This window comes from Lontra canadensis, unplaced genomic scaffold, assembly GCF_010015895.1.
Source record: "Lontra canadensis isolate GAN:19392208 unplaced genomic scaffold, GSC_riverotter_1.0 scaffold5, whole genome shotgun sequence".
NCBI lineage: Eukaryota > Metazoa > Chordata > Mammalia > Carnivora > Mustelidae > Lontra > Lontra canadensis.
The window spans coordinates 17,066,273-17,079,583 of NW_022630999.1; the positions used below are offsets into that span (position 1 = coordinate 17,066,273).

A 13,311-nucleotide genomic window follows, 5' to 3' on the forward strand; every position below is an offset into this window, starting at 1 on the left:
GCTGCAGGGCACCGCGAGTTCTCGGAACACCTGTGATGCCCCCAGCGCTCCCCAGGAAGGGCCGGATGTGGTCTCTAGTGCTTCTATCTGATCAACTGAGAAGTGAGATCTCAGAGGAGGACAGACCCACTTCCCTCTTCAGCACCAGCCCGGCGAGGTCTTGGTGGACTGCGGGGAAGGCCTTGAGCGTGGGGCCCAGCCCTGTTCACAGACAGTGAGAGAAAGGCTTTCCGATGCACCATATCCCTTGTCTTTCTCCCCAGAGCCCATGTTTTCCTGTCCGCTACAAGCTTCTCGGGGTGTCCACAGTTCTGATCAGCTTTGAGGGCCTGGAGCTGGCAAAGGGCCTCAGTACCAAGTCTAGCATTTGGGTCTGCCTATGACCCTGAGGGAGTGAGACAGAGAATGAAGTCAGCGGCCGAGGAAGAGGAAGAGACATGCCGAGGGCTGAGATAATATGCCAGATGTCCACCGCCCTCTCCAACCCAATGGCAAACTCCCACGTGGGGGGTCTAGAGTCAAAATTTGGGGGGTGCCTGGGTGGCTCAGTGGGTTAAAATCTGGGCTTGCCACTTGCTGTGTGACCTTGGAAAGTACCTGACCCTCTCCTGGCTATGGTTGCTTCTTCTCTGTGGCCTGGAGTTGGGCAATGAGGATACATCGGAGTCCTTCTAGTGTTGACATGCTTCGGATGTAGGAGAAGGGGCAGAGTGAGGTCATCCTGCCACCTCATCCTGTATCAGTCCTGTCAGGCTCATTTGCTCGGGGCAGAGCAGGGCAGATGATCGGACACTCAGCTGTCAACCCCTGAGTGAAGAGAGCTTCCCCAGAGGACAAGAAAAGAGGCGCCCTTGCTCAGGAGGACCAGGGTGGGTGTCCTGAGCCCTTCCCACCACCCTCTGTTCTCGAGCAGCCCCTGTGGGGAGGCAGTAATTGCCTGGAGCAGAGGGTGACGGGGAGTCAATAGCTGCCCCCTGCCCCAGGTTACAGGCACGGGGTCCCACACCCCCGCAACCGCACTGCCCACAGAGAGGCACACATTAGCGAGGACAGCCGTGCCTCCCCGGGGAACTCAGGGCATGTCGTTTGTAATAGGAACACACTGGAAGCCAGCCGCGTGTCTGTCGTGGGGCCTGCCTTGACACACGAAGGTACGTGACACTACACAAGGTCACGCATAAGTCTCAACCATGGAGGACATTTTACCTACAAAGTTAGAAAGGCATTTAGTAGAACATGGATATGCAAAATAAGCCTTTTTTCTCGGTACATCAATGCACACAAATGAACAGAGAAAAAGCCCCTAGAAAAGCACAAAGGGCCGGGACTTGTCATTTCTAGAGAAAGGACAAAGACTGTTGTAGCCAAGGAGGAGGAGATTTACTATTACCCGAATTCTTTAAACAGTGATGTATTCATGTTTTACTTGTGTGCAAAGGATTAACAACAAGAAGACATACCTCTCTTGAAACCTAAAATCAGCCAAGGTAGTCATTTTACAGATGGGGACGTCAAGGCCCAGGGAGAGAACCTCCAAGATCAGAACCCCAGCCAGTGAGTGACAGAGGTTGGAGTCAGAGCGTGGCTGACTCCCAGTGTGGCACTTTCTCCCACGGGAGCCGAGGCTGGTGGCCGAAAAAGCCTCTGGGCCTTGCCCAAGCACCTCCTTGCTTGCCACGCTCCCTACTCTTCTGGGGCAGCCATGGGTCCAAATGGGAGGCCTTGGGTTCTTGCTGCCCACTTTGACTGATGGTGGAGGGTGAGAGCAGGGGTTGGGAGTCATTAACCTGAAGATGTACAAGTTTCCCAGGGCTGCTGTAACAAATTACCCCTGAGTCGGAGCCCTAAAACAGAAATGGATTCTCTCACAGTTCTGGAGGCTAGGAGTCCAAAATCAAGGTGTCGGGAGAGTTGGTTCCTTCTGGGGGTTCTGAGGGAGAATCTGTTCGATCCCTCTCTCCCAGTCTCTGGCAGGTGCCACAAATCCTTGGTGTTTCTTGGCTTGTGTGTCCGCAGCACTCTGAGCTCTGCTTCTGTTATCACATGGCCTTCACCCTGTCCAACTTGTCCTGTTCTTATGAGAACAACAGTCATTGGATGAAGGCCCACTGTAATCCAGTAGGACCTCATTTTAACTGGATTCCATCTCCTAAAAAACCCATTTTCAAATAAGGTCACATTCATAGGTTCTCGGTGTACCTGAGTTTTAGTGGGGGTGTGCATTTTACCCACCCCAGTACAGACAACTTTTCTAATGTCAAGGCTATATCCTAAGGGAGTAGGCAGTGGGTAGGGTTGGGGGAGCAGTGGAGAAGTGGCAAGGAGGTCTATAAGGTTCCTCCTATACTCAGTGTACAGTGGGGGAGAGGGAGAAGTGGAAGTAGGTCAGGCTGTACATCACTTATCTGGGGGAAAGCCTGGACGTGGGATGGATGTTTTATGTATTGTAAGGCGTTTGGCCTAGATGTTCTGGAAGATTCAGGTTTGAAAATAAAGTGACAAGATAAACGATTCCTGGGGATTAAAATTCACCTGGCAAGAGAAGCAGGATGACTTGTCTTCAGGTAATGGACAGATTTAGATTTACACATGCTAAAGATGGATGGGTTTTTTTCTCTTGCTCCTACTGTCTGCCCACACCGGGCTCCCAGGAGCTCCTCCTCCCCCACCTATGGGTCCTGCTCTCCCTGGTGGTCCAGCAGGGCTCACAGGTTTCTGAGGGTGGAGGATGCTGAGGGGACAAATATGGGAACCCAGGTGCCCCCAAGATGTCAGAGCCAGAACTTGGGCCAACCATTGGGCTCTCCCTTTTACTGAGGGGGGAGGGGGGTGTCTCTACAATTTCCAAGTTTCTTTTTTGAACATGAATGTTCATGAATGTTATATGAAGACCTTTGAGAACACCCTTTCCAGGCAGATTTCAGGCTGTTGTTTACTAGCTGATCTGTGAACTCTGAGAAGTCAGGGGGCAGTGCCTCCCCCCTCAGGACCATCACCAACTTGACTTTCACAGCAGCCTGCTTCTGGGCAACTAATGTGAAGTTTTATCTTTTCTGCCCTCTTTACAACAAAAAGGACATGAAGCATGGGCCCCAAATTCAGCATCCAATTGAGGCAAAGATGGAAGTCTTTAGGTGGTGGGGGACATATCCTACCCTTGGGGGACCTACACTAGCCACCTGGGAATTCAACTACTAAAGGAAAAGAACAGAATTAAAACCATATACTTGTGCAGAAAATGTGTTGCCAAAGACTGTGTCTCTAAGGCAAGGATTATCATAAAGTTTTCTTTTTTTTTTTAAGATTTTTTTAAAAATTTTTATTTATTTGACAGACAGAGATCACAAGTAGGTAGAGAGGCAGTCAGAGAGAGAGAGGGGGAAGCAGGCTCCCCGCCGAGCAGAGAGCCCGACGTGGGGCTCGATCCCAGGACCCTGGGATCATGACCTGAGCTGAAGGCAGAGGCTTAACCCACTGAGCCACCCAGGTGCCCCATCATAAAGTTTTCTAATAGTCTTAGACCACTGGTACAGATGTCCTCTTATAAAATAGAAATCTGGCTTTCAACCTCACAAGATTTTCAGAGTGCCTGTATATGGAAGCTGATACTGGATTTAGCTGGGATGATTTTATGGGTTGGGCAAAAATCACCAACTCAGAGGCTACGTACACACCATTGTCTCCACAATGCTTGGGGGACAGGGCTCAGGGCCCAGGAAAGTCAGCTTCCTCTCAAGTTCTTCAACTGCCCAACCCTTGGCAAACCAAGCTAAAAGGTCAGATTTACCCTGTTCTATTGCCCAGGTGTCAGGAGCCCAGACTTGCCTCTATCCCACTCACCCCCCCACAACTGTCTAGCCCTACCCCGCCAACCCTCAAAGCCCAGCCAAGAGGCCAGCTCTCCCAGGAGGTCTTCCCTCAGCCCCTCCGCTCCCCTCTGAGCTCAGAGCCACCCCTCCCCGACCCATTAGGATGAAAACCCGAGGATGCTTATGAAGAATAAGGGTAGGAGTGGGGAATGCAAACAACCAAGGGTCCAAACCAGTTACACAAGCCATGGAGCAGGCACAGAATATTAGGTGGACATTGAACGTCGTGTTTCCATGGACTATGTAAGAAGAAGGCCTCCAGCAAAATATTAACTAGAATATAACCTCTTTAAAATATAGTCCCAATCACATAAAAAGTCACCCTTATGTATATTATATATATACATATATGTATGTATATATATAGATTAGATATAGATATAGATATATGAGACACTGAAATGTACATAGAGGCTATATCTTAATGGTGCTTTTCAAACTTCTTTGTATTTTCCCAAGCTCTGAAATTTTGCCTTAAATATTATAATAATCAGAATTAGATTTTCCCTTTTTTTAAAAAAAAAATTTTATCATTTATTTGATAGAGAGAGAGAGAGAGAGTACAAGCAGGCAGAATATAGCAGGTAGAGGCAGAGGCAGAAGCAGGCTCCCTGCAGAGCAAGGAGCCCAATGTTGGACTCAATCCCAAGACCCAGGATCATGACCTGAGCCGAAGGCAGACACTTAACTCACTGAGCACCCAGGCACCCCAGAATTAGATTTCTTAAGTCGAATCCTAAATATTTACTAGTCCTGGGCTCACATCCCCTCTTCTAGTCTTGCCAAAATGTCACCCGACTTCTCCTTGAACTCCTCTGGAGATGGGAATCTTGCTATCTTTCTTCCTCACGAGAAGTAGAATTTGGCTTCCTTTAGCTTCACCAGCCACAATTCTGCCTTCTGGAACAACAGAGAACAAGGTTGCTCCTCACGTCCCCTTGGCAACCCTTCAGAGGTTCGAAGGCAACAGCCAAGCTCCAGGCTTCATGTCCCCAACCCCAAGGACATTAATATCCCCCTGTCTCCCACATCCCTGTTTGCTTTTGCTGGGCACGATCCAAGCAGTGATGTCCGTGAAGTATGATTACGTCTCCCTTTGGCCTCACCCACATGACCTCCTATCAAGGGCACACCACTTGCCAGTCAGTGTACCAGGGGCTCTGCTGTGTGCCTTCTTTCAACTAATCTTTAGAACAACCCTATGACCCAGGAGCTAATCTCACACCTCTCTCACAGATGAGGAAACTGAAGCATGGAGAAGCCAAGTCCCGCCCACAGCCACTTAACGGAGTGTGACTGAGCTAAGACCAAAGCAGCACTTAACACCCAGCCCGCTGTGCACAGGGAGAAAACGAACGCAGGACCCTGGCTCTAGAGCCTACCCCTTCAGTGTCCGTGGTTTGTTTCGGAATTCCGTGTGCCCCTGTGGGCCTCTTCCAGGTCATTCTCTTCTGCATCCCTACCTCGCTCGCTGGCCTGCTACCCAGAAGTGCTCCTGAAAGGCTCCTGAAAGACCGACCCGCTGAGAACCCGTTGCCTGAGGCCCAGCTGTGGGAGCTGTGGGAGCTGCGCTGAGCGGGTTCTCTCACTCTCTGCTCTGGGCTGTGGTGCTGCAGCCAGAGCCAAAGTCCTGGGGGCTGCGGAGTTCCGACACCACACCAGGTACACACAAAGGGGGTTGACCATGAGGTACTAGGTGACCCTCCCCGTCCGGCCGAGGGCGCCCTGTAAGCTACTGGGGATGGAAGGCCCCTCTGGACTCCCATGTCATTCCTATAACCAAGTCCACAGCAAATTTCTTTCTTGGCCCCTCCCCCTCAAGTCTTCCTGGGGACATGACCACATCACCCAGGGTCTCAGTCAAGACGGGTTTAGGAAGGACCTGACAGTGCCAATGACTCCTCAGCGCCCACCTGCCAGGGATTCCCACTTAAGCACTCATCAGGGTTTCAGCTCATCCCAGTAAGGCCCTGACTTAGCCTCAGGTTGGGTCTCTTGGCTAAGCCCACCAGGCACAGTAGACTGCAGGACTCAGCAGACTCTCTAATCCTTGAACTTGGAAGGACTGAGAGGTCCTAGTGGTCAGGCCTCTGTCCCCAGCTGGGGTAGTCCCCACTGAGCACGCTGGGTTCCTTCTTTGCTGCTGACCCCCTCTACTTTCCTCTGGCTCAGCCCCGGCTCAGGCTCTTCTCTCTGCCTCAATCGAACTCCTCCCAAACCTTCAACGCTCAGTCAAGGCATCCCCACACCTCTTCTTCCCCCATCCAAGGAGTCTTCCTGTATCTCCTGAGGCTGGGTGAGATACCACGGTTGCACGCCGGCCTGGCCCCTAGCCTGGCTGGTTGGCCCTCACTTGCTCACTCAAATAGTTGGGCAGCACCTAAAGGAGGCGATGAGCACCAGAGGGAGGTGCAGAAGACCGGGCTCAGTTGAACAGCTTTGTCATCAATGGACCCTGCGACGCTGGATGCATCACTCCTGCCTGAAGCTCCGGGACTTCACCTGTGGTATGGCAAAGAGCCGGCAGCTCAGCCGAACTTCCGGGGCTTTTGTAAGGTCCGTGGGATGTGAAAGCTCTCTGCAAAGTCCACTCAGCGTGAGTCATGGTTGCCATGACCTAACCCTTCTGCAGTGTGAGCTCATTTTTGTACATCCCATCCTTGGGGCCCTGTATCCCCGAGGGGACTGACAGCTGGTGGGGATGGCCTTGTGAGCTCCCGTCTTGTGGGGTTTGGATGAGAAACTGGGCAGGGGCACAGCCTGGAGGGATGGAAACAGGCGTGAACTTCAAATGAACTGGCTTAGGTCCTGCCCCACAGGGGCAGGGGCCTGGCATTGCTGGGGCCAGGAAGATATGCCAGACTGCCCTGAGGCAATGGACTGAAAGCTTTAATGCCAAAAGGCTTTGGAATCAATAAGAAGCCACCATAAGCACAGAGTGGGGATACAGACGAAGAGCACTGGACTAGGGAGCCGGACACCTGGGTTCTACTCTAAGTTACTCTGTGACTTCAGTCAAGACCCTTCCCTTCTCCAGGCCTATCCTCTTATCTGTGCATCAGCACAGGTGGTACCTGGGGCCCTTTTCCAAGGGGATAATCTGTGGAGGCTTTACTTGCCCTTCACAGCTTGGGCAGGGGTGGGGGGTTGTCCAGTTCAGGCTGTGCCAAGGACAGACAGGGACAGCTGGTAAGGCTCTTGGAAGGGCAAGGAGGCAGGGGAACCCATGCTCACTATGGAAGTGTCAGGCCTGGAATGGAGCCCCTCTTCCAGTCTCCTTCCACCCCTGCCTAGATGGAATTCACTCTTGGCCCACTTTGCAGACAGAGATGTTGACACAGATACAGAGAACACAGACTCTCAGACCCTTGGGAATCATCCTGCTCATCTCCCTCCCTCTCCATGTAGAGGGAGAAACTGAGGCCCTAAGAGTGGTACAGGCTTGCTCAAAGTCACTAACATGTTTATGGTAGAGCCAGGACTGATGTCCACCCATCGCTGGCTCCATTCCAGGTCTCAAGGCAGGCTCAGCTTTCTCTGCCCACCATCCCTATCAGCCAGCCCTCTGCTTCCACGGCTGCAGGCAAGCCTCAGTTTCCCTGTTGGAGTAAGGGAAGACCAGCAGGAGGGTTTCCCCGTCAGAGCTTCGTGAAGTTTTTAGGAATAAAGGAGGAGCCAGAGGCATTGTACTTGGGGTGAAAACTCTTCTCCCTGAACTAGCACAGGGCAGGGAAAGCTTGCATTGGCCCCAGTAAAGCAGGAGAGAGAGAGAGAGAGAGAGAGAGAGAGAGAGAGGAATTAAAGTTTTATGAAAAATAACTACTTTTGGTTGCAGTGTGGGGCCTCTCCGGGTCTCCGGAGGGACTGCTCCTCAAGTTTATGGGACCACCGACTCCCACTTGGCTGAAAAGCAAGGAGTAGTAACAGAAGGCTTAGAACTTGAGGGTCCTCCCTTCCCCCTCTGCGCCTCGGGCGTCCCCCCGAGGAAGTTGTCCTCTGGCTCCAGGCTCCGACCTTCTGTGCTGGTCAGAACCCAAGGGGCACCTGGTCCTACTGTCAGAAACCCGAGTAGAGTCTCCCCGGCACTAACCCAGCTCCGAGGCCCCTCGGGGGAGGGACAGGAAGGAAAGGAAGGGCAGCAGCAGGCGGTAGATCTCCTCCCTCTTTGGCCCCTCCCAGTACTCCCAGGACAGCCCACACGCACCGGCTCTGGGGCCTGAAGAGGTTTGAGACCAGCGCTTCTCAAAGTTTAAAGCCTGTTGTAATCACCTGGACATCTCGTTAAAAGGCAGGTTCTAGGTTAGCAAGTCCCGGGCAGAGCCTGAGATTCTGCATTTCAAACAGGTCCCGGGTGGTGCCGCTGCTGTAAATCCGTGGACCACTCTGCGAGTAGCGGCCGCGGAGACTCTGTGCCTCAGAACGGTGGGAAAAGCGGAAGGCCCAGAGAGGTCAAGTCACTTGTCCGTGGCCACACAGCGAGCAGCCCCAGACGGAAGGAAAAGGGCACCTGCCGTACAGCTAAACATTTCCCCACTCGGGCAGCCGGAATTAGCTGCGCTTCCCGGGCGCAGGGGCCGTGTTCGTAAACTCGGCTGCCCCGCGCGGCTCAGCCCCGCACCGGCGCTAAGAGCGCCGCCCGGCGGAGCTTTCCCCGCTCCCTCCGCGCCGGCCTCTCGCAGTCCTCCGCCCGGCACCCCGGGACGACCGGAGGGGGCCGGCGGCGCCGAGAGTCCCTGCGGCGGAGCGGTTCCGCACCCTCCTCCCCTCCCGAGGCAAACTTCGCCGCCCGCGCCCATTACCTTTTTGGGGGCTTTGCAGCAGCTCAGCCTGCTGGGTCCGCAGCCCATCCTCCTCCGGGGACTCCCGGGCGCCGCCTCCTAACTCCGGCGCCCCCCCCTCCCCCCGGGGGACCCAGCCGTCCCAGCCCCGCTGAACGCTGCGCGCCCGCGGGCCGGGGCTGCCGGAGAGACCCTGAAACTGAACCTGGAAGCGCAGACTTGAGCCTGAGCTGGGGCGGCCGCGCGCCGTAAATACCCGAAGAGCAGGGCCTCCGCGAAGCCCGCGGGGTTCGCGGTGCTGCCTCCCAAGGCAGGTGACCAGCATCTCTGTAAATGATAACGACCTTGGGCCAGGGCAGAAGAGTTCCCTAGGAGCAACGGATGCTTTTCCGGGCCCCCGCCAGAGAAAAGACCTGGAAAAAATTTAAGACAATTACTTAGAGAAAACACAACAGCTACCATTTCTTGAGAGCTGCCGGCTACATTGTACATATTACTTTATTTTTTTCCATCTCCTTGCAACAAAGATATTATTCCTTATATATTACAGGTTAGGAAAATGAGGCTCAGAGACGTGATTTGCCTAAGCTCACATAACTGGTGAGTACCAGAACCCAAATATATTCCAAATAAAACTGGAATTTGTTGAACCTAAGCTTTGAACCACTTCCCTACAAATACATTATGATACTTAGTTTAATCGTAATACCTCCTCAATTCTGAGTCAATAGTTCTTTCCAGCTCACAAGCATCTGTAACACTCTGCCTTGGATAAATGTTACCCATTACAACTCCTTGGGAAGCAGACAGGCAGATGCAGTGGGTATAAGGGACAGAACATGCCACTACCTGAGGAAGAAAACTTTTATTTACCCCCACTTTGTCACTACCTGAGGTTTCTGAGAGTGGCAATGCCACAAAACCACACCTAACATTGAAAAATCAGTGTGCATGTGTCTCCGTGTGTCTATTAGCAAATGATACCAGGCCAGAGACACTTGGGAAGGTGTGCAAACGTGAAAGGGACTTACAGTCATGAATGAGGAAAGAGTATGACACTACAAAAGAACTTCCCCCTCCACAGATTATAAAACCAAGTGTAGCGGATTCTTTTTTTTATTATTAAAAATTTTTTAAAAAGACTTTATTTATTTGACAGAGAGAGAGAAATCACAAGTAGGCAGAGAGGCAGGCAGAGAGAGAGAGAGAGGAGGAAGCAGGCTCCCTGCAGAGCAGAGAGCCTGATGTGGGGCTCGACGTGGGGCTCGACGTGGAGCTCGATCCCAGGACCCTGGTATCATAACCTGAGCCGAAGGCAGAGGCTTTAACCCACTGAGCCACCCAGGCACCCCAAGTATAGCGGATTCTACGGAAGGAAACTAAGGACCTAGATGATATGAGGTTCTTGGAAGGAAGAATAATATAGGACAGTGGTTTACAAAGTGTGGTCCCCAAATCAGCAGGATCTGAACTATCAGACAGTTTTGTTAGAAATACAAATTATCAGGCTCCACCCAGACCTACAGATCCTAGACTCTGGGGATGAGGCTCAGGAATCTACAGTTTCACAAGCCAGGCAGGTGATTCTGAGCCCTGCTAAAGTCCGAGAACCACTGCCATAGGACGCGTTAAACAGGTAATGAGAAAAGAGTGTCTCCTTAAATTTACAATGTTTATTGAAACAGTGCTCAGGATTTAAAAACAAATTAAATAAACCAACAAACAGAAAAAAACCCAAACAACCTAAATATCCAAAAAAAAAAAAAAAAAAGGAGCTTGGTTAAATAAATTAAGATATATCTATAAAAACAGAAAGTTATGTAACCAGTAGATATACTGATGAGGATGAATTTTTTCAGTTTAAAGAAATAACATGGGGTGCCTGGGTGGCTCAGTTGTTAAGTATCTGCCTTCAGCTCCGGTCATGATCCCAGGGTCCTGGGATTGAGCCCTGCATCTGGCTCCCTGCTCAGTGGGAAGCCTGCTTCTCCCTCTCCCACTCTCCCACTCCCCCTGCTTATGTTCCCTCTCTTGTTGTCTCTCTCTCTGTCAAATAAATAAATAAAATCTTGTTTTAAAAAAAGACAAGAAATAACAAATCCATTCCTATTTTTTTAAAAATATTAATAGTGATTACCTCGGTACAGGTGAGGTTTCAGATATTAAAAAATGAGTATATACTTATGACTATTATACAACAATCACAATTGTGAAAAGAAAGTTCTTTTTTTAAAAAAATGTTTCTAAATCCATTCATGAGACTGAAACTAGTTTTTCACTATCAAGTGAATACATGAGTTAATATATGAAAACCTGAAGAAAGAGACAATGACTGTGAATTAACTAGGTAGAAAAGAAAAAAAAAAAAGTCAAAATGGCCAAAAACGTGTGGGAAGATCATAACTAGCTCTGAAAGTCCCATGTCTCCTTAGTCCTAAAACCGCTGGGATGATTGGTCACCCTTCGGGCACGGCATGGTCAAAGAACAAGGGGAGGAGACTCAGTTCTTGTCCTTGAATTAGCTATAATCTGCTTATTGTTTTCTAATGTTAGACCTATACGTAGAAAAAGAGAGGGAACAATACAAAACAGGATATAAAGCTAATGTTAAGTTGTGGAAAGTATTAGTATTAAAAGAAGATAAGAGACCATGGTGGGTAGGGTTAGGGAAGAAGGACTTCCTGGAGGAATACTGATGCCAAAGGATGATCATGCTGAAAGGAATCCTACCATCCCAGGTTGGTTTCTGTTGCCTGCAACTAAGGCAAATTTCTTTAATAATTTCCCTTCTAGGGGCGCCTGGGTGGCTCAGTGGGTGAAAGCCTCTGCCTTCGGCTCAGGTCCTGGGATCGAGCCCCACATCGGGCTCTCTGTTCTGCAGGGAGCCTGCTTCCTCCTCTCTCTCTCTGCCTGCCTCTCTGCCTACTTGTGATCTCTGTCTGTCAAGTAAATAAATAAAATCTTAAAAAAAAAAGTTTCTAAAAAAATAATAATTTCCCTTCTAGGTGTTTGTGCAGGCCATGTTTTTGTCCTTCCAGCAATGGGGAGATCACTACCCATCTTCCCATATCTAGGGGAAGAGGAGAAGTAGCGAGAAGCAATTACAAGAGGGAGGAAAAGCACAAGTCCAGGCAGGGTAGAGATGGAGGTTGGGGAGTTGGGGAATGAAGAATTAGAGTTGGTGGCTAAGTTGCATGTAGGGGGACAGAAGTCGGGGACGGGGTGGGCTCTTTTGGGAAAAATTGGAAAGAACACTATGGGGATTATCCTAAACTTCTTTCGTAAGAGAAGTACAATATACCCATCTATAAAAGTTTTGTCTAGAATTTCAGGCAATTCAGGGGCCCCTGAAGCCCCTGCAGTAGGCTGCGTATGCAACCTCAGTTAGGAACCTTTGAACTCAGTGATGCTAAACATCTTTCCAGCCCTGAAAGATTTTTCTGTTCAGGTTCTTCTGACTGAACTCAGCTGTTCCCCAGCGTGTTGTCTGCCCACAGTGACTTTCCATGCCACCTTTATCTGTGCATTATAGTTCCACTAAGCACCACAAAGCAGCTCAAATGCCCTCTCCTCCTAAGAGCCTGTGGCACCTGTTCGGCAGCTCTCTTGGCACACATGTGGTTTCCTTCTGAGTTATACTTGTTTGTGGGCTCTGTGTGTCCTCCCTCCTAGACTAAGGGTTATGCAGCTCTGTCTCCTCCCCCCTTGCCCAGCTGGTACTTAGTCAATTGTGGCAGAGACTTCCAGTCACCTTACTCAACTTCCATTCTTCTCTCTTCCTTAGTTATAAAATCATCCTATTCTCCAGGGCAGCAATGTGTGTGCTAAGGGACTACTTATCCAGCCTCCCTTGTATCTAAGGTCTAGGGGTGATGGGTGATATATAAAAGGAAATTACTGGTTGGGGCATCCAGGAAATTTTTTTTTTTTTTTTTAGTGAGAGAGAGAAGAGAGGCAAAAGGAAAGGTAGGGAGAGAATCCCAAGCAGGCTCCATGCGCAGCACAGAGCCGAACACAGGGTGGATTGCATGATCCTAAGATCACGACCAGAGGCAGAATCAAGAACTAGAGGCTCAACTCACTGAGCCACCCAGGCACCCCTCCAGGAAAATTTCTAATAAGGAAATGACTCATCTGGGAAGAAGGCTCCCCCTTTTCCTCGACCCCACCTCCTCTTCCTGCCTGGAATACAGACATGATGGCTGACTTCCAGCAGCCATCTTAGTACCCTGAGCAAAAAGATAAAAGGAGCACAGATCTCTGATGAATTTATCCAGCCCCCATACCAACCTTGATCAATTACTGATTTTTTCACACAATAGAGTAAAAAAATAAATTTGTTTAAGCCACTGCCATTTAGATTCTGTCACTAGCAGCAGAATGCAATTTCTAACCAATTCATAGGTCACTAATTAAGCTTTATTATATGAACTCAATTGGAATATTTTCCTTTTAGAGACCCCAAAGGAAGTGAGGAAGTGAGGTAGGAAGTGAGGCTCTGCTGAGAAAAGTTTGTCAGGTCTTTCATGGAAATGTTTTGATAGCTTCCTCTTGAAATTATATATAATCGAAAAAGATAAGAGAAAACCTAAAATTTTTGAGTCTTCAGGCTTTTTGTTGTTTTTAAGTAAGGTCTACCCTAAGTTGGGACTTGAACTCATGAC

General features: G+C 50.0%; 1 protein-coding gene across 2 annotated transcripts in view; it reads right to left on the reverse strand.

Moving 5' to 3' along the window:
• CCDC69 (coiled-coil domain containing 69) overlaps positions 1 to 8,766 on the reverse strand; it is a 34,979-nt gene extending 26,213 nt beyond the window's left edge. For both annotated transcript variants that reach the window (XM_032851595.1, XM_032851596.1), the window contains exon 1: positions 8,669 to 8,766. In XM_032851595.1, coding sequence (XP_032707486.1) covers positions 8,669 to 8,716 — 48 coding nt within the window. In that variant the 5' untranslated portion in view covers positions 8,717 to 8,766. The remainder of the gene's footprint in view (positions 1 to 8,668) is intronic.
• Positions 8,767 to 13,311: the final 4,545 nt, after the last annotated feature.